Consider the following 20,039-nt stretch of genomic DNA (forward strand, 5'->3'; position numbering starts at 1 on the left):
CAATTTACTATGTACAGTTATGGGGGAACAGAAGAAAAAAACAGAATACATGAGAAAAAAAATCAATTTAATGGGCATGCACACAGCTGCCAAACTAGCCTTGGGATTCAGGCTGTGACACAGGCTTCTTAAAAACTTCAGTCGTGGTCCCTTTCTTTTCCTGGAATGCTATAAAGAGACTATCAAAGACCCTGACTAATGATATTTTTATGGCTTAAATGCAGATGGTTATTGAAAGCCTATCACTTCTACTTTGCAGGTTTTCACCTTTCAAGAAGGTCTGCATTTACTACTCAAAGGCAACGAGTAGTGCCATTGTGGAGAATCTTACATGATAAAATTAACCTGCTTAACTAAATACGAGAATTTACATTAATTTCGGGATATGAAATCCACGTCTTATGTTGAAACAATCAGCTTGATTCTGTCTTTTTCAATTGATCCTATTTACAGTTATTTGATTTTGTCCTGTAACTGTCCCAGTCATGACTCTTTGCCTTTGAACTCAGTTCAGAAATTCAGCTGCTCTATAAGGAGTGAAGTTTAGAAATCCAGTTCTCTTGTTAATTAATGTTCTATTCTTGTGTCAAGGAAATCTGTTATCCTTGAAGGATGCCTGGTTTGCTAGCCAAGGAAGTCTGGTCTACTCTATCTGACCTCACAGGTGGCCTCAAACAATGGACCTTTCTTAGTCACAGGAGGGAAGGAGGCGGTTTCTGCTAGCCCCTTGTTCCTGACTGCTAACCAATCATAACTTGTTCTCTGCCTATGAAGTTGTGCTCTTTGTTCTGTTCTCCCCTAAAACTGTAAAAGGGTAGCCAATCCCCACCTCAGGGTCTTAGCTTAACCGGGAAAATCTGAGATTCTATTTACTGGTAAATCTGGGCTTTACTAATAAATTGATTGTGGTTGGGATTCTGTGCCTCACTCTACCTTATTTTTTAACTGTTACAATGCTGCTGTTCCTGCCTCAGAATGCAAAAGAATAGAAAAGTATACAGATGCTGATTTTCCTAATGATGGCAAGAGACCCTATAAAAAGCGTGGGGAAGGAAACACGAACACAGGTAAACCAAAGGGAAATCACTTACAGGTGTGTCAATGAACAATCTTGCACTTTCCACCGGGATTTCTTTTAGGGAAGTTTTGTTTATTGATGTTGTTACTTGGAGGTCCTTTGCTTTTGTGACAGTGCCTGGAGTTTCCTTAGACAAGTCAGGCCTTCTCAGAGTGGGTGAGAGGCATGGAGTAGGCCCCACGCTCTTCTGAACACTGTTTTGGGGATCAGATGCTGCTGTTTCCATGCAGGAACTTTTTACATGTCCTTTATATGTCCTGCTTCCAGCCTTTCCCAGAATCTTTTCGAACAGCAGCTCTGATGAAACTGTTAATTCACATAACCCTGACGTGCTGAGGCTAGCTGTAGGGCCTGGTGTATCATGGATGAATAGACTCTGGTTATCGTAGAATATGAGGAACAAAGTGAAAACGATTTTGAGCAGAAACTTGTGGTGGACAAGTTATCACGTACAAGCCCTGAAGCCAGTTTGCAATTTGGGATTTTTATAATAACATGGATGCATTAGAAATAATAGTTTTTTTAAAATTAACTATCAGCAACAAGAAATAACTGAATAGCTAAAAACAAGAGGGAAAATAAGGGCCTTGGGACATGCTCACTGGACATATGCTTTCTGTATACAGCCTTTCAGTGTATCCCACATTTACCACCTCTGAGTGATACTAGAAACAACTAACAAATAGCAGTCCATGAGTATATTTATTCCAATTAGAAAAGAGAATCGTCCTTGTTACCAAAAATGCCCACCTTCAGTTTTGTCATTTGAACATACAAGGAAAAAGACACCAGACAGTCATCACTGACACAGGCATGAAAATGCCACCAGACAGACTGAGGGTCTCATTTTAATACTTCTCCCCTCAATGATCCTGAGACAGTTCTGTAGATCAATGGGTTGGAATAATTATGTCACATTATCTTTTCAATTATAGCAACAGATGTGACCCCAAACAATAAACCATATTAACTGTCTGTTGGTAAGCTACTGTCTAACTAATTACCAAATGGAGCCAAGATGGTGGTATAAAGGCAGGAACTCATTTGAACTCACAAGTTCCTCTACAAACAACTTTAAAATAATGCCTCAAATCAAATTCTGAAGTGGCAGAATCAATAAAAGGTCAGGGTGAAATAATTTTTCAGCACAAGACAAGCTTCCACTTTAAAGGACAGAGGGCTTGGAATATGATATTCAGGAAGGCAAAGGAGCGAGGATTACAACCAAGAACTACCTATCCAGCAAAACTAAGTATCATCCTTCAGAGGGAAAAATAGACATTTAATAAAATAGAGACTTTTAAGGCACTCCAGATGAAAAGACCAGAGCTGAATAGAAAACCTGACTTCCAAATACAAGACTCATGAGAAGCATAAAGAGGTACGGATAAAAGAGAAATCATATGGGATTCAATAAGGTTAAACTGTTTATATTCCTATATGGGAAGATGATAATTGTAACTCCTAAGAACTTTCTCATTATTAGGGCAGTTAGAAGGAGTCCACATAGAAGGCATGGGTGTGCGTTGACTATTATGGCATGATTTCAAAAAATTAAAATTAAGAGGTGAGAAGGAGGGACCCACTGGGAGAAGGGGGAAAAGAGAGGTAGAATGGGGAAAATTATCTCACATAAAAGAGGAAGGAAAAGAAGAGCTTTTACAGTGGAGAGGAAGATGAGGGGTGGTGGTAGCAGGCAACGCTTGAATCTTATTTTCATCAGAATTGGCTCAAAGAGGGAATAACACACACACTCAGTTGGGAGGGAAAGTGGAGATGAAAGAAGGGAGGGTCGGGGGCAGCTAGGTGGTATAGTGGATAGAGCACCAGCCCTGGATTCAGGAGGACCTGAGTTCAAATCCGGCCTCAGACATATAACACTTTCTAGCTGTGTGACCCTGGGCAAGTCACTTAACCCCATTGCCAGGCCGAATGAAAGAAAGAAAGAAAGAAAGAAAGAAAGAAAGAAAGAAAGAAAGAAAGAAAGATCACTGAGGCAAGGCAGAGTCGGAAAGCAAAACAAATTTTTGAGGATGGACAGGCTAAAAAGATAGAGAGAAAAGGATAAATGGGGGGAAATAGGATGCAAGGCAATAGACAGTCATGTGAATGGGAATGGGATAAATTCAGCCATAAAACAAAAGCAGAAAGCAAAACAGATTAAGCCCAGACTCTGACAATATGTTGTTTGAAGGAAACACACTTGAAACACAGCAATGGTGAGGGGCTGAAGCAGAATCTATTATGATTCAGCTGAGTAAACAAGCAGGGGAAGCAAACATGATTTCAGACAAAGCAGGAGCAAAAACAGATCTAATTAAAAGAAACAAGGAGACTACGACATGCTAAAAGGTACCACAGACAACGAAATAATATTAATACCAAATGGCAGAATGTCCAAACTCTTAAAGGAAAAATTAAATGAGTTACAGATGGAAATAGACAATAAAACCATATCAGTGGGGACCTCAACTTTCCCCTCTCAGAACAGATAAAGCTAACCAAAAAATACACAAGAAAGAAGATAAAGAGATCAACAGAATTTTTAGAAATGTTAGATACGATAGACCTCTGGAGAAAATGGATGGGAATAGAAAGGAGTATACATTTTTTTCAGGTGTATATGGCAGCATCACAAAAATTGACCATGCATTAGGGCATAAAAACCTCACAAGCAAATGCAGAAAAGCAGAAATATTAAATGCATCCTTTTCAGATCACAATGCAATAAAAATTACATTCAATAAAGGGCCATGGCAACACAGATTAAAAATTAATATGGAATTAAATAATCTAATCCTAAAGAACGAATGGGTCAAAGAACAAATCACAGCAACAATCAATAATTTCATTAAAGAGAATGACAACAATGAGACAACATATCAAAATTTATGGGATGCAGCCAAAGCAGTCCTTCGGGAAACTTCATATCTCTAAATAACTGCATCTATAAATTGTGCTTACAGCTAAAAAAAAAAAAAACCTAGAAAAAGAACAAATTAAAAGCCAAACTGGAAATCCTGAAAATCAAAGAAGAGATGAATAAAATTGAAAGCCAGAAAACCACTGAACTAATAATAAAACTAGAATCCTTTCCTTGGCCCATTTAACTTTCATATCTATCTCCATCACTGGGCCACAAAGTTGTAGAATAATGTACTGCATGCCAATCAAAATTCAGGGGCTCTTTGGAAAGGACATCCTCCTTAGGCATTCTTAGAACACCACAGTCCCCCTGCCATCACTAGATCTTTTGAACTCCTTTGACAGTGGCAACCACAGAAAAATATTCCCATAGGTTGTCTGTCTTTCCCATAAGACCACCCTGCCCCCTCTGAAAACATGGAATCCAAGTATAACAGATTTTTATGTATAAAATGCCAATAGTATGTGGCTTCTAGAGAGAGGAAGATATGACATAACAGCTGGCATATATAGCTCTATATACATAAACATATACCTATATATGTTTATATATATATGTACACACACACACACATTTCCTTCCATGGGCTTATTACTGAGGAAAGATTTTCTGCTTGTCTTTGCCTAAGTGGAGTCATGTTTAGTTTTATCACATGCACAACTCAGTATTCTACTGGTTATGTAGTACCACCACTACTTAGACACTGCTCTATGCTATTTGTAAAAATGGTACCAGAAGACTCTAAAATGATGAAGAATGTGGCATGTTCGTTGTAGGGGCAGATCACTGAGCTACTCCATCAATGAGCAAGCTAGACTGCTAGTATAAAAATAAGCAGTGCTTTCAATGACCCCAATGACCTGACATAAAACCCCATTTTTTAATATCAGTATTAATCTGCTGATGCCAAATGGCAATCACTGACTACTACAATATTCTAAGAATCAAAATGGGATACTCCAAATAACAACAGAGAGAGAGAGAGAGAGACATTGGGCATTAGGAGGTCCCAGCACATGGCAGTAATGACTCATACAAGAGGTGGTTTCAAAGACATTATTTAGGAAATGCAGGACTGGAAAAGAAGGTGAACTTGGAGAAGGGTGGAAAGGACAACACAGGGACCCATATTAATGTCATAAAGAGCTAGGTTAAAGGAAGGCATCTAGTACAATGGTAGATCTATGGAAGATTTGTGGGAGGACCATGGTTAAGAATCATGCAAAAAAAAAAAAGGTGTGACTCAGGTATGAGCTGTGCCTGGGAAGGAATTACTCACACTGGAATTTAAGATGGGTGCCAGAAGTTTTCTCATCTATAAATTCCAAGACGAATCTTGTATGCCCTATAGTCAAATATGAAAAATGAGGGTAAAAAAAAAGCCAATTTGGAAAATTAGACTAAAATTAATACTGGGTAATATTTTAGTTTATCCTGATTTCCTTTTGGGGAAGGGAAGTAAAAATAAGAGAAATTTTAAAAATTCTGGTAAAACTCTGATACAATATGAAATTTATAAAACTGAACTGTGCCTCTAAAAACACATATTTCCTTATTATTAATGGTTTATGCTACTTTGATAGATGCAATAAGAAAACTACAAGTGTAATGTAATAAATTCTAAACATCTAATATATTTTAAAAATTTAATTGCTGATGTTATTAGAAGGTAAATGCACTGAAGTTATAAATTCTGTTTTAGTATGAATTTCAGAGATAATGACAGTCTTCTTCTTTTTGCTCATTATGTGCTCCTTAAAAACCCCTGCTCTAATCTCATCCTATTAAAACAAGTTAGTGTAATTTTTTAGAGTATTAAAGAAGTTGTCATGCTGTTTATCCAGCAAATACAAATTGATTCTCTAAATCAGAAATTTAAAATATGTTGATTTAACATAATACATTTTCTTAAAGTTCCAAATCTCTTGGATTATTTTTCTCTTAGGCAAAGGAACATTTGTTTGTTAAATATTCAATCATGCAATAGTGCCTGGAACATCAATAGAGTTTGCCTGATTAATTGGAGCTCAGCATATGTATACTGAAAATGAGAATGATTTCCCCAAGGAATTAGCACTTCTACAGTTAAACTATATTCCTTAAAAGGACATGCAGATGTCATTTGGACAACAATTTCGGAACACATAAAAGTGACTGCTCTTGCTGGGTTGTAATTTTTTAAAAGAGCATTCTAATGATTCTTGAGGACTACCTCCTTGGAACAGATGGGACGCCCTTTCTTTTGTATAACCAACAACTTTAATATTCTGGAACTCAGAAGCTGCTTTTTAGTCTTTGTAAAAGTGGATGATATTGTTCATTTTTATTAACACTGCTCTTTTAATTATGTCAACCATGAAAAAAAGTTTTGATTTATTTAAGAGCTGTGTGACAAAGCAAGCCTGTAACATTCCTATATGTTTCCAAAGATAATTTTAATTTGGCAGGTAAAAGCCTTGGGAAAGGCAGCATGAGCTGTATCTAACTTTTGTCCAAGCTTTCACCCATTCCCCAAATGAATGCGTATCTTGATAGCCATCATTCACCCATTCATTCATTCATTCATTCACTCACTTTGTGCTACCACAGTCCTGTGTGTTGGCCTCCACTCTATCCTGCAGCTCAAACATTTGCCTTGGACCCTGGTTAGATTCACCATTTCCAGATCAACCATGGTAACTTCCTGGCAATAAATGAACGGATGAACAAATGAAGGAGTACTTGCTAGGTGCTATGTGCCAAGCACTGTACTAAGGGCTAGGGATATAAACACAAGCAAACAAGACAGTCTCATGGGTGGACAACGGACAGAAGGGAGTTTGGCCAGCCCAGACCCCTCACACTAACTCCTGGCCCCGTTTCTGCCACACTAACCCACATATACCAAAGTGTAAGCTCATCACCATGGCAATGGATTCGGCTTTAATAGTTGATCCCTCCTTGGCACCCCTAGTTCTCCCTCCCCTTTGACTGGAGGACTGGAAGGTGTCCATAAAGTCCTCCCAAAGCCTCCCTTTTGCGAGGGCTGAGAGACTTCTGGCTGACTTCATTTCCCATCAGCGGCCCTGCTTGGTCCACACGCCTGCTCAGGGCATCCTATGGCACCTCCCCCTTTTCGGCTCCCTTCTGCGGGTTGTCTTCCCCGTTAGGTTATAGGTTCCCCTTTTTCTTATTTGCATCCCCAGTGCTTAGCACAGTGCCTGGCACACAGAAGATGCTTAATAAATGCTGGCTGTTGACTCTATGTACCCTTCTCTTCCTCATTTCCTTTTCAACTTGAGTTCTGAGAAGAACAGTCAGCCAACACTGTCACTCCTTAGAAGAGGCAGCCACTAATTGGCTGGTGACTCCAATGAGCATCTGATGTAGCCCTGGTCTAAAACATCCTACCACGTGCATTGCTCCTTTAGGTGCTTTGTCTCGCACTACTCGACGGAGGGCAAGGGCTTTCCTGACAGTGTGCGTCTGCACCCTCAGGGCTTGGCACAGAGTAAGCACCGAAAACGGCCTTTTTTTTTTTTGCATCCATGCACACGCTTATTTGACAAGCATTTATTAAGTGCCTACGATGTGCTAGTAGGCACTGTGATAAGCTCTGGGGACAAAGAGATAAATATGAAGAATCCCCACCTTCAAGGTGCTCATACTGTAAGGGGGTAAGGAATATGTGCAGAAAAGTACACGCAGAATATACGTGAAGTCACTGTAAAGGCACCAAGACGGGGCATCAGCACCTCCCCTTGTCCCACATGGCACCTGGTTTAAGCGCTGAAGGGGAAGGGGAAAAGGAGCACGGCTAAGCAGAACGTCACGCACGGGGACCAGAGGTGGCCACTCTGGCTGGAACACAGCCGGCACAAGGGGGTGGGGAGGGGACACGCATTTAGATGGCGCCTCTTCTGTGCCAGGGACTGCACTAAGCACTTTATAGAGACGATCTCATACGACCCAAATGAACTGAAGATTCGGCAACTGCGCGGCTCAAAGGCTAATCTAAAAAAGAGCCCCACAGTAGATATTTTGGATCTCAATTCTCTGAAGTGAGTTTTACATAGATCTAATTAGAGAGCCAACTAAAAATAACCACTTTGCTTTGTGCGGCAAGCTACATTTCAAGACATACAAAATAGCAGTGTTTCTATGGATGAATAACTGGGACCAAGAAGCAGCTAGATGGCTCAGTGGATAAAATGCCGGGTCTGGAGTCTGGAAGATGGGAGTTCAAATCCAGCCTCAGACATTCCCTAGCTGTGTGACGCTGGGCAAGTCACTTAACCCTATTTGCCTTAATCCACCGGAGAAGGAAATGGCAAACCTCTCTAGTATTCTTGACGAGAAAACTTCATACAGGATCACGAAGACTGAGGCAGGACAGAACAACTGAATAACAACAGTCTGGACCACGCAATCAGTCAAGAAGTCCTTATTAAGTTCCTACTATGTGGCAGGCACTGGGCCAGCTTCCGAGAATACAAAGACAAAACGACACAGTCCTGACCTCGAAAAAGCTGAGATGAAGGAACAATTAAACACTAAATATTCATTTAAACCCAACTGTCAGTAACCAAATGGAAAAGAGATTCAGCGCCACAAGCCATAAGAATAATGCATAAAGCATGCCACTGTGGCAACAGTACTCCTAAGGCAGAGGCACTCTTACTAGCAGATGAAAGTTAAAGTGACAATTAAAATGCACAAGAATTGTCAGAAATATTAGGGAGGAAGAGCTCAACTCAGCCCATTAATACATTACCACATATTGTACTAGAAATGTTAGCTTTAGCAATTAGAGAAGAAAAAGAAATGAATTAGGACAGGCAATAAGGAAACAAAACTGTCCCTCTTTGCAGATGACATGGTGGTATTCTCAGAGAATCCTAGAGAACCAACTGAAAAACTACTTGAAATAAATAATTAACAACTTTGGAAAAGCTGCAAGACATAAAACAAACCCACATAAATCAGCAGCACTTCTATATTGTACCACCAAAGCCCAGCAGTAAGAGACAGAAAGAGAAATTCCATTTAAAATAACTGCAGACAATATAAAATACTTGGGAGTCTGCCTGCCAAGACAAACCCAGGAACTATATGAACACAACTACAAAACACTTTTCACACAAATAAAATCAGATCTAAACAACTGGAAAAAACCAATTGCTCATGGGTAGGCCGAGCTAATTTAATAAAAATGACGATTCTCCCTAAATTAATTTACTTATTCAGTGCCATATCAAACTACCAAAATTATTTTATAGAGCTAGAAAAAAATAATAAAATTTATCTGGAAGATCAAAAGGTCAAGAATATCAAGGAATTAATGAAAAAAAAATGCAAAGAAAGGTAGCCTGGCTATACCAGATCTCACACTATATCACAAAGCAGCAATCATCAAAACTATTTGGTGGTGGATCAGCTGAATAGGTTATCTACTGTTTGATAAACCCAAATACTCCAGCTTCTGGCGTAAGAACTCACTATATGACAAAAACTGCTTGGAAAACTGGAAAAGAGTATGGCAGAAAGTAGGCATAGATGAACATCTTATACTGTAAAACAAGGTAAGTTCAAAACACGTACACGATGAAGACATAAAGGATGGTACCAAAAGCAAATCAGGAGTACAAGGAATAGTTTACGTCTCTGACCTATGGAGAAGGGAAGAATTTATGACCAAACAAGAGACAGAGAACACTATGAAATACAAAATGGATAATTTTGATTACATTAAATTAAAAAAGTTTTTGCACAAATAAAACTGATGCAACCAAGATTAGAAGGAAAGCAGAAAGCTGGGAAACAATTTTTACAGCCACTGTTTCTGATAAAGGCCTTATTTCTCAATGTAGAGAACCGAACCAAATTTATAAGAATGCAAGTCATTCCCCAACTGGTAAATGGTCAAAGGATATGAACAGGAAGTTTTCAGACAAAGAAATTAGAGCTATCTATAGTCTCACTACTGATTAGAGAAATGCAAATTAAAACAACTCTGAGGTACTACATCATACCTATGAGATTGGCTAGTATGACGGAAAAGGAAAATAATAAATGTTAGAAAAGATGTGGGAAAATTGGAGCACCAATGCATTGTTGGTGGAGTTGTGAAGATGAACCAACCATTCTGGAGAGCAATTTGGAACTATACGCAAAGTGCTATAAAACTCTGCATAGCCTTTGACCCAGCAATACCACTTCTAGGTCTGTATCCCAGAGATCATACAAATGGGAAAAGGACCCACATGTACAAAAATATTCATAGCGGATCTTTTTGTGGTGGCCAAGAATTGAAAACAGAGGGGATGCCCATAAAGTGGGAAACAGATAAACAAGTTGTAGTATATGAAAGTAATGAAATACTATTGTGCTATAAGAAATGTGAGCATGTAGAGTTCAGAAAACCCTGGAAAGACTTAAAGGAATTGATGCTAAGAAGTGAGCAGAACCAGGAGAATACTGTACATAGTAACAGTAACACTGTGCAATGATCAACTATGATAGATTTGGCTCTTCTCAGCAATACGATCCAAGACACTTCCAAGAGACTCATGATGGAAAATGCCATCCACATCCAGAGAAAGAACTGTGGAGTCTGAAGGTAGATCAAAGCATGCTATTTTCACTTTTTTTTGTTTTTTCTTTCCCATGGTTTTTCCCTTGTGTTCTGATTCTTTTTTTTTTTCACAAGGTGAGTAATGTAGAAATATGTTCGAAGTGACTGTACATGTACCCCTACATCAGACTGCCTGCTGTATTGGGGGGAGGGAAGGTGAGGAAAGGGAGAAAAATATGAAACTCAAAATCTTATAAAAATGAATGCTGAAATTAAAAAAAAAATTCATTATCGCAAATTAGTTCAGTGAATAGTGTTGTACTTGGAGTCAGAAATCCTGAGTTTCAATTCCGCCTTAGATATTTAGTTGCTGTGTGACCCTGGAGAAGTCATTTGACCTCTTCCTCATCTGTGAAATGGGGATAATAACAGTACCTATTCTTGTCCTTTGGCTTGGTGCTCTGTAGCCTCCCACCCCCCACTGAAAAAAAAAAACCAACACCCTCCAAGTGAAAGCAAGAACCACTGGGCTGCATCAGGGGTTTGGCTTGAGACCTTCTGAGCCAAGAGAGGAGATTTCTGCCCCTGATCCATCTACCTGTCCACATGAGTACCACATGACTGTCCCCAGCCCCTGCGTGTTGCCCCGCCCTCACCTCTCCGTGTCCACGCTCAGCCCCCAAATGTCTGCCCCTGATACGTTCTTCCCCTCGGTTCCAGCCTGGCCTCCACATGTTTCTCCTCTTGCTCTTGCTTCTCTGTCCCTGGCCCCCATATGTCTTAGAACCATGTGTCAGCCTCCTCCCTCCATTGGCCAACAGCCCCCTTGCTGCCTCCTTCCATCTTTCCCTTTTTCATGTCCATAGGTAAATAAGCATTACATTAAAAACCACTTTACATAGGGGTCTGAGGAACAGTCCACTTATGTAAAGTGAGAACTGCCTATAGTTATTTTTATTAACTCATTTTTGTGGGAAAAATAAAATCTCCATCATTAAGTAACATGAAGCAGTTAAAAGGTGAATTCATTTCAAAATAGGACAAAAAGATTATTGTAAGGTAGTAAGCTCTTAAAAAAAACCCCATGTTTTCAAATGTATTCATTTGATTTTAATGAGTTTAAAAATCTTTCCATGAACATAACTGACATTTAAAAATTTATATTCTGAATAATTCTAAACTAGATAACATACTATACTGATCCATGACCCATTACCTAAACTCAAACTGGTTTATCTCAGAGGAACTGGGACCATATAGAAAACAAGGAGCCCAGACGGGTTTAAGGCGAAACAAGGCCATGAAAGGAAGGAGTTCTCACAGCTCAGAAGACTTAGCACCTGCAATGTAACATCCTTACAGAAAAAACGTTTTTGAAAGGTTTGATCAGCCTTATTAGCAGAAAAATCAGCTGCATTTTATTTTTTATTCTGAGAGATGATCACTAAAATGTAAAAGACGACTTCTGTAACAAAATTAAATATGGTGAATGCTAATACAAAAATGAGCAACAGTCAGTTACCATAACAACAAGGTGTAACTATCAGTGGACATTCCAATTAGCTACACTTTCATAAGCAGCAGGCAAGTTTTCCCCTCACCCCACTGATCTGGGGGCTAAGCTATTCACCAAGCTGTGTACCTCTTCGCTGCTGGTGCATCCACAAAAGTCATCTTCCAGTGGGGCTCCTCTCCTCTTCCCACCGTGCTCCTCCTGTGGATCCATCGGAAAGGGGCTCCCTTCTGCACACACAGTCTGACGCCGTCCATGAGGCAAGGGCCTCGGCCTTGAGGAAAATGTAAAAACCTCATCTGGACCACTTTGGGTTTCTTCTCCTTGACTGCTATTTTCATTTTCTTTGCTGTTTTCTGGCAACTGGTGTGAATTATTGCAGGAATTGTCTTCCAGGGTTATGGATTGTTTGCTGCAGTCCAAAGGAAAATGATCTCTGTAATTTTCAGGAAATACCCACTCATCTGCCAGGAGGGAAGACAAATGAAGATAATTATTAGTGGACTGCTCGACAAAAAGTTACTTTAGGCAAGGGGTCTGAGGCTAATACTCCGTATTACTGAACTACTGATGAATTGAAGGGACCAGAGTTTATTGCATCCTCAACTGGAACAATAAAGAAGTGCAATAATATTGTCAGCCATCTCAAATGGTGCCAAAAAGTTAACCAACAGGTCAATGACCACAGTGACAGGCAATTACTTCATTATTCTTGTTCAGTTAAGAAAAGAAAAAGTGATCAAGAAATGTAGACATCTAAAACAATTATCACCTGTGTTACACTGAAGGGTTGTAGTAGAAAGAATACCCCCATTTGGAATCAGAAGACTTGGGCTCTAATGCCAACCGGGGACACCACTTAGGGGTATTAGGTATTAGTTACAGCACCACTCTTCACTTTTAAACCCCTGAGCTCCCCAACCCATATGGCCCACCATCCTAATGCTCATCTCCCACATCTGACACACATAGGGTCTGTCTGCGTGACTCCGGCCAAGCTGTCCACCTCTCAGGGAGGACTCTGGGCCGTTCTCCGAGACGCTAAGTGGCAGAGAAGGTGCCACCCTGGCAAAATAAGTGTTCTTGGTTCTCTATATGAGGGAAACCCCAGGTCTTGTCTCATTCCCTATCTTTCTAGTTCTATAGGGCTCTCAGGCTAACCAGGGGCTCCCTTCACCACAACTCTGTGTAGGGTAAGTAGGATAAATTTTACAGATGAAGAAACTTCAGTTAAGTAGAGGTAAATGGATGGTTATGGTCACTTACCAAACAAATTCCCCCTTTCTTTGGCTAAGGTAATGAAATATTAAAAATGACAGCAAAGACAGGTAGAGGTGCCCTCTCCTCAGGCTGGTACGTTTTCCATGGCTTTGCGTCTCCTCTTATAATTGGGAGCGATCAGTTCAGTTTGGACATTTCAACAGCTGACATGGACCACAAGAAGATGGGACTAACTGAGAATCTGAGAATGCAGCTGAGCAGCACAAGGGAGAGGCTGCCCAGGCTGGGCTCCTGTCTATCTGTGACACAGAGAGTCATTGGAAAAAGCATTTTTAAAAGGCAAGGTGGACCTTCCTTATTTCAATGCCTCTTTGTATGATTCTGGGCACTGTGAAGGTGATCAAAAATTACTTCTTGGCTAACATACAAAAATAAATCTCACAAAGCTGGTATATAAAGATACTAAATTGATATCTAAAATGGCTACCATAAACTGGAAAATCAAAGGATAGGGACAGGGATCAGGAGGCTGACTGTGGGATCACTGGTATAGGGAGTCTTCTATCAGTGCAGGTTGGCACCTTCTCTGCAATTCAGAGAATGGCCAAGGACACTGGGCACTGAGAGGGTAAGGCCTTGGGTCACAAAGAGAGTATGCTTAAGGGGCAGATCTCAAATCCAGGTCTTTCTGGCTGTGAGGGGGGCTCTCTATCAACTACACCACGCTGCCAAAATCACTGGCAAAACTTAAAGGAAGATATAATGGGAATACTGGTTATAAAGTTAAACAATTCTGGTGACCTAATGCCAAAGGTAGTATTGAATAACAAAAATTTAAAAAGAAATTTTTTTACAGTTATTTTCCAGGTTCTATTATCTGAATACCACATGTTACTTTGGAATTTTATTTTTACTCCAATTATTTCCATATCAATTGTAATGAATAATTTGGTGTGTTTTCTTAGGAAAATATGTAAATTACTATGTAATCACAATATTGCAGCAAACAAGATAAATACAAGAATGATCACCTAAACATCTAATTAGTTTTCCCTACACAGTCAGATTTATGCTAGAGACTCTAATTGCACCTAACATTTTAATGAAGGTTTCAACATTGCATAAATAAGACTGACAAACTACAAACAATATTCATTCGTTTTCCCTTTTCCTTTGCTCAAAAACAATTTGCCTTTCTAAAAGTATTGCACACCTGCTGGGCAAGATATGTGGATGTGCCCTGCCACAGATCTCAGCTACGTTCATTACACAACAGAATGGCAGAAACAGAATAACAGATAATCTTCAGAAAGAGTGATAGCGTTAAATGAAAAAATGTCAGAAAACTCTACAATTTTACTATTTATTTTGAATAGGTCAACAAGATGTTGTCTATCATAGCAATGGACAAGAATGTATCTATTGCAGAAAGTTGTTTCTGTCTTAGAAAATGGAATTTATAAGAAATACAGTGCTAGATGGCTTCCGTTTTTTCCCCCAGAGGATAACAGTAATGTCATAAGGTCTAGAGCTGTAAGGAGCTTTTTTTTTTTTCAAACAGATAAAGAAAGAGGCCCAGAAAAGTTATGTGACTGACCTAGGGTCAGATAGTAAAGAGAACTGGATTGAAGTTCAGCTCCTGTGATTTCAAATTCACCTAGGTTCCACCAAACTACAGACAAATATTTGTGCTGGGTGTCAGTAGATAAGACAGAACGGAGGCTCTAACCTGTCTGATGAGGAGATAGTTGCTGATGACTGGAGACATTTAATGTCACTGCGCTGTTCATTCTTTGATGGTATACAGTGGTGAGCTTGGCTGGTGTTGTATCTTCATTACGGCTGTTTCCTGAGGAGCTCCCTTGATGGGAACAAACATTTTCCAGAATTTTCAATTAGAACTCAACATTTACTAAGTCCCTACAACATGAAATTTACAAAAGCTACAAATTTCTTAATAATACTATAAAATTATTTTAGAAAGGTAACTATATAATTCTTCAGTAATGACTTACGAGTAATTCTATGGATTCTTACTTCCTTTTTTTCTTTCACAGGCCTTTTTAAAATCAAATGAACCATTTCAAGTAAATTCCTTTTTCTAACTTTATAAACTAGTAAACATTCACAAGAATCTCAGACATTTATCATTTATAATGCCAAAAAAGCTTCAAAAAGGTCTTAAATTCTTTTCCTTTGGTGCCTTGAAAGCAGAATAAATTTGTTGTTTTTAAATTACAGCTGTTTCTAAGCTATGGTTTCTGAGCAAATTCTATGTCAGAGGCTATAAAAGATGGTTGCAGAAAGGATCCCAGGACTCTTGTTCACTGCTTAAAGCACTGATGAAACAGTGAGGTAGAGTTAAGACTACTGTCTACCATCTCTAAATTACTCAAACAGGTGCAGTACGAGAACGACTCTGTGTTTTGTGCGTGGTGCGTGTGCACAGACTTTCGCTTTTAAAAATACTTTAGTTTGGAAGTGAACAAAAAGAAATAATAACAATGAATAATAACTACTATGATTTGCACAATATCCAGCACAACTTATCAAATGCTTATTCTCTCCCCTCCTTTTAATAACAATAGCTAGCATTTATACAGTGCTTTGAGGGCTGCAGAGCCCTTTAGAAATATTACCTCAATTGATCTGAGGATCAACTCTGGGAACAGGGTGCTATTATTATCTCCATTTTCCTGATGAGGAAACAAAAGCCAACAGTGGTTAAGTGACTTGCCCAGAGTCACAAAGCTACTAAGCGTCTGAAGCAGGATTTGAACTCAGGTCTCCCTGACTCCAGGTTGGACGCTCTATCCACTGAGCTACTTAACTGCCTAAATGACAGTATATGCCAACAACCAGAGAGAAAGCATTTGCTCTGCTTTGGAAAAGGAGATAAAAATTGAAAAAGAAAAATTATGGGGATCCATAAAGGTTTCAGTAAAGCCTGCTGGCAACATCTTCACATCTATAACATTAAAAAGTCATGAGTGAAGTTTCCTCGGTTTCTCCTCTGGAAAGAGGAAAGCTCTTTGTTTCTGTACCACTCAAGGCACCCTCTAATCCTGCAAATCTCTGTTTGCCCTACAAAGTGATTTTTGTATAGGAAGTTTGATTTCCATAATCCCTGTAGCACAGACATTGATATTATAAGTGAACTGATTCATAATCCTTTGGATTTTACAACGTACAGATAGAGTCTATTGCTCTGAATAAATCACAGATATAAGACAGTGTCAAACTTGTGCCATACCACTGGGCGTCTCTGTTCTGTCTTTGCTGGTGCTTTTTAGTCTTCGTCTACTATTACTCTTATCTGCCGACGGTTCTTGAGGGGGATGTGGATGCATAACACGGAGATCAGCTATACCATTACCATATCAATGAACACAAGGCAAAAACACAGGATGCAATGAGAATTTGAGATAATCTAGTAAATAATACAACTATATGCTACAAAAGGAAAAAAAGGTACCTAACAGTATTACTTTTGAAATATTCTCCTGTAAGATGTGTAAGAAGCAGCATAACTTAGCTCTAGATAGGAAACAGGCTTTCATTCCTAAATTCTGAAATCACGTTTCTGTAGGAGAATTATTACCATGTGTATTTCTACAGATAATACCTGGTGACAGAAAATGTAAAACAGCCCATTTCAATGGATCTATCATCTCACAATGATGCCTCTCTTCCATAGGTGAAACCCATCCATGCCTTTGATCCCTGTGTAATTCATTGTTGTTCTTCTATAGAAGATCCACGCAAGATCTGGAGTTCCAAATTTTTCTCCCTCCCTCCCCTCTCCCCAAGATGGCAAGCAATCTGACATAGGTTAAACATGTACAATCATGGAAACATTTCCATATTAGTCATGTTGTCAAAGAAGAAACAGAACAAAAAGGAAAAGCCACAAAAAACACAAAGCAAAAACAGTGAAAACAGCATGCTTCTACCTACATTCAGACTCCACAGTTCTCTTTCTGGATGTGGGCAGCATTTTCCATCCAGATCTTTTGGAATTGTCGTGGATTCGGGCTGGGGAACCTGCGGCCTTGAGGCCACATGTAGCCCTCTGCGTCTTCGGGGGCAGCCTTTTGACCGAGTCCAAGTTTCATAGAATAAGTCTTTTCATGAAGGAGATTTGTTCTGTGAAGTTTGGACTCAGTCAAAGGGCCGCACTCGGGGACCCAGAGGGCCACATGGCCTCGAGGCCACAGGTCTCCCACCCCTGTGACTTGGATCATTGTACCACTGAGAAGAGCTAAGTCAATTGTAGCTGATCATTGCACAGTGTTACTGTGCATAATGTTCTTCTGGTTCTGCTCACTTCACTCAGCATCAGTCCGTACAAGTCTTTCCAGGTTTTTCTGAAGTCTGCCTGCTCATCATTTCTTGTAGCTCATTCCATTATATTCACATACCACAGCTGGTACAGCCATTCCCCAACTAATGGGCATCCCCTCAGTCTCAAATATTTTGCAACCATGAGAAGGGCTGCTATAAATATTTTTGTACATGTGGGTCCTTTCCCCTTTTTTATGATTTCTTTGGGATACAGACCTAGCTAGTAGTGCTATTGCTGGATCAAAGGGTACGCACAGTCTGACTGCCCTTTGGGCATAGTTCCAAACTGCTCTCCAGAATAGGTGGATTTCCTTTTCTGTCATATTAGTCAATCTGATAGATGTGAGGTGGTACCTCAGAGTAATTTTAATTCACATTTCTCTAATCAGTAGTGATTTAGAGTGTTTTTTTCATATGATTATAGAGAGTTTTCAAATCAGGATTGTTAAAAGCACTGCACAATCCCAAATGTAATCCATGATGCTCTCTTTCTCTTATTCAAATGAGTTCAACTCAGTATCTTGTTCCAGATACTATCTCAAATACATCTACTGATGTATCAACTCCATGGACTGCCATCTTACTGCACATGAATTTAGACAACAGGTATTCCCATTTTTTTCTTTAAAAAACTTTTTTTAAAATAATGAACTTAGAAATCATCAAGAAACCTGAATGTTTTAGTATACAAAGAACAGAAAAGAGGATTGTATATGAAACTGTGAATTTCTGTTATGTAGTTTCCTGAGTGCATACTAAATTTAACATGGTAGTAACAAAGTTGCTGTTAGTGTATACTTCCAAACTTCCGTCTGTTTTCCTCTGTTCATTTTTATGTGATATTAAATTTTATCTCTCTACTTATGCATCTCTAATCAATACTTACTAACATGCCCTTTCCTAATAGAAATTCTCCCTTTGTAACAAGTAAGTATAGTCAACAAATTGGCCAAGCCTGAAAGCAGATGCCTCATCATTGATCTTATGAGGTCCTGACTGGTCACTGCAATTGATCTAAGTTCTGTAGTCTGTGATTTTTCTTTACAATGCTGGTCATCCTAACATAGAAATATGTTTCGCATGACTGCACATGCATAATCTATATCAAATTGCTTGCCTTCTCAATAGTGGAGGGGGGAGGAAAGGAAGGGAAAGATAGAATTTGGAACTAAATTTTTTTAAAAAAATGAATGCTAAATATTGCTTTTATACGTAATTGGGGAAAAATAAAATATTAAATTTATTAGAAATAAAAAAAGAAAATACAATACTGGTCATCATGCAAATTGTCCCCTTGATTCTGTTCATTTCACTTGGTATCAGTTCATACAAAGTTCTCCTTAGTTTCTCTGAATTTGTAATTCTCAAAATATCTTATGATACATTACTAGTCCATTACATTCATATACCAGAGTTTACACCTTTTGTTTCTAATTCTTTGCTACCACAAAGTGATGCTGAAAATGTTTTTGTATGTAATTTTTTTATCCACTTACTTTTTCCTGTGTGAACTGCACAGTGTCTAGTACTCCGTAAGCACTTAATTACTTTTAGACTGATTGTTAGATCATATGCTTTAAAATAATTGTGGATTTCATTGGAAAGGTCCCACACTACTCTGGGGCTTGAGGTATCTAAAATAATTTTATCCATAAACAGCATCATCCACTATGACAGTGGTTAACATCTTTGACAAGCATGCATTGTTCTATTTCATGCCTTGCTTGACATAAATAATCATTTTGTCACTGAACAGTCATATCAGTGGTTATATTTGCCAAGAAATTTTGTATGTCCCTAATATGCAAGAAAGGCCCATCAGCTGTATTTTGCTTTACTGACTCCTCCTCTTCCTTCTTCCTCCCTTTCCTCTTCTTTTTTTCTTTCTTTTTTTGATAATCAACAAACAATAAACACAAGAGTACTAGAGGATACTGTATTCTTCTGAACTTTTTGTCACCTAACTCTAAGGATATGATTTTCCATAGAGCAGTATTTGCAAAAGATTCCCTTTCATGTTTCATTAAGGACACACACAGATCATTATCATAATGATTTTTACAAAAACAAGAAAGTAGACACATGGCACATGTCATCTCTAATTTTTTTTAAATGTCAATATCATTTGAATTTTTTTCCTATTGTTATGGCATCTTGTAAAGCCAATACTTTAAAGACTGTCTTCTTCAGCATGGTGGATTTCCTCAGCATGTACTTAGTTTAACCCATACACGCTTCTCAATACTGTCCTCTTCAGTGACATTTTTATTTCTTTGGATTGATATATTATGAGTACAAAAATGGTGGCTTCTCCATCCTTGACAGTGATAACAGATTGGTGGAGAATCAATGACGAATTCTTTCTCTTGAATGTCTGCTTGTCCTTCTGCCACCTGCATTCACA

General features: G+C 38.9%; 1 protein-coding gene across 1 annotated transcript in view; it reads right to left on the bottom strand.

The window, feature by feature from the left end:
• CFAP20DC (CFAP20 domain containing) overlaps window positions 1–20,039 on the bottom strand; it is a 204,478-nt gene that overhangs the window by 84,924 nt on the left and 99,515 nt on the right. Inside the window, 3 exon segments of the mRNA XM_078152116.1 lie at window positions 12,200–12,534; window positions 15,021–15,152; window positions 16,545–16,655. Of these exon segments, the coding sequence (XP_078008242.1) occupies window positions 12,200–12,534; window positions 15,021–15,152; window positions 16,545–16,655 (578 nt within the window).

Source organism: Phascolarctos cinereus, unplaced genomic scaffold (assembly GCF_003287225.1).
Source record: "Phascolarctos cinereus isolate Bilbo 61053 unplaced genomic scaffold, phaCin_HiC Scaffold_4;HRSCAF=312, whole genome shotgun sequence".
Classification (NCBI taxonomy): domain Eukaryota; kingdom Metazoa; phylum Chordata; class Mammalia; order Diprotodontia; family Phascolarctidae; genus Phascolarctos; species Phascolarctos cinereus.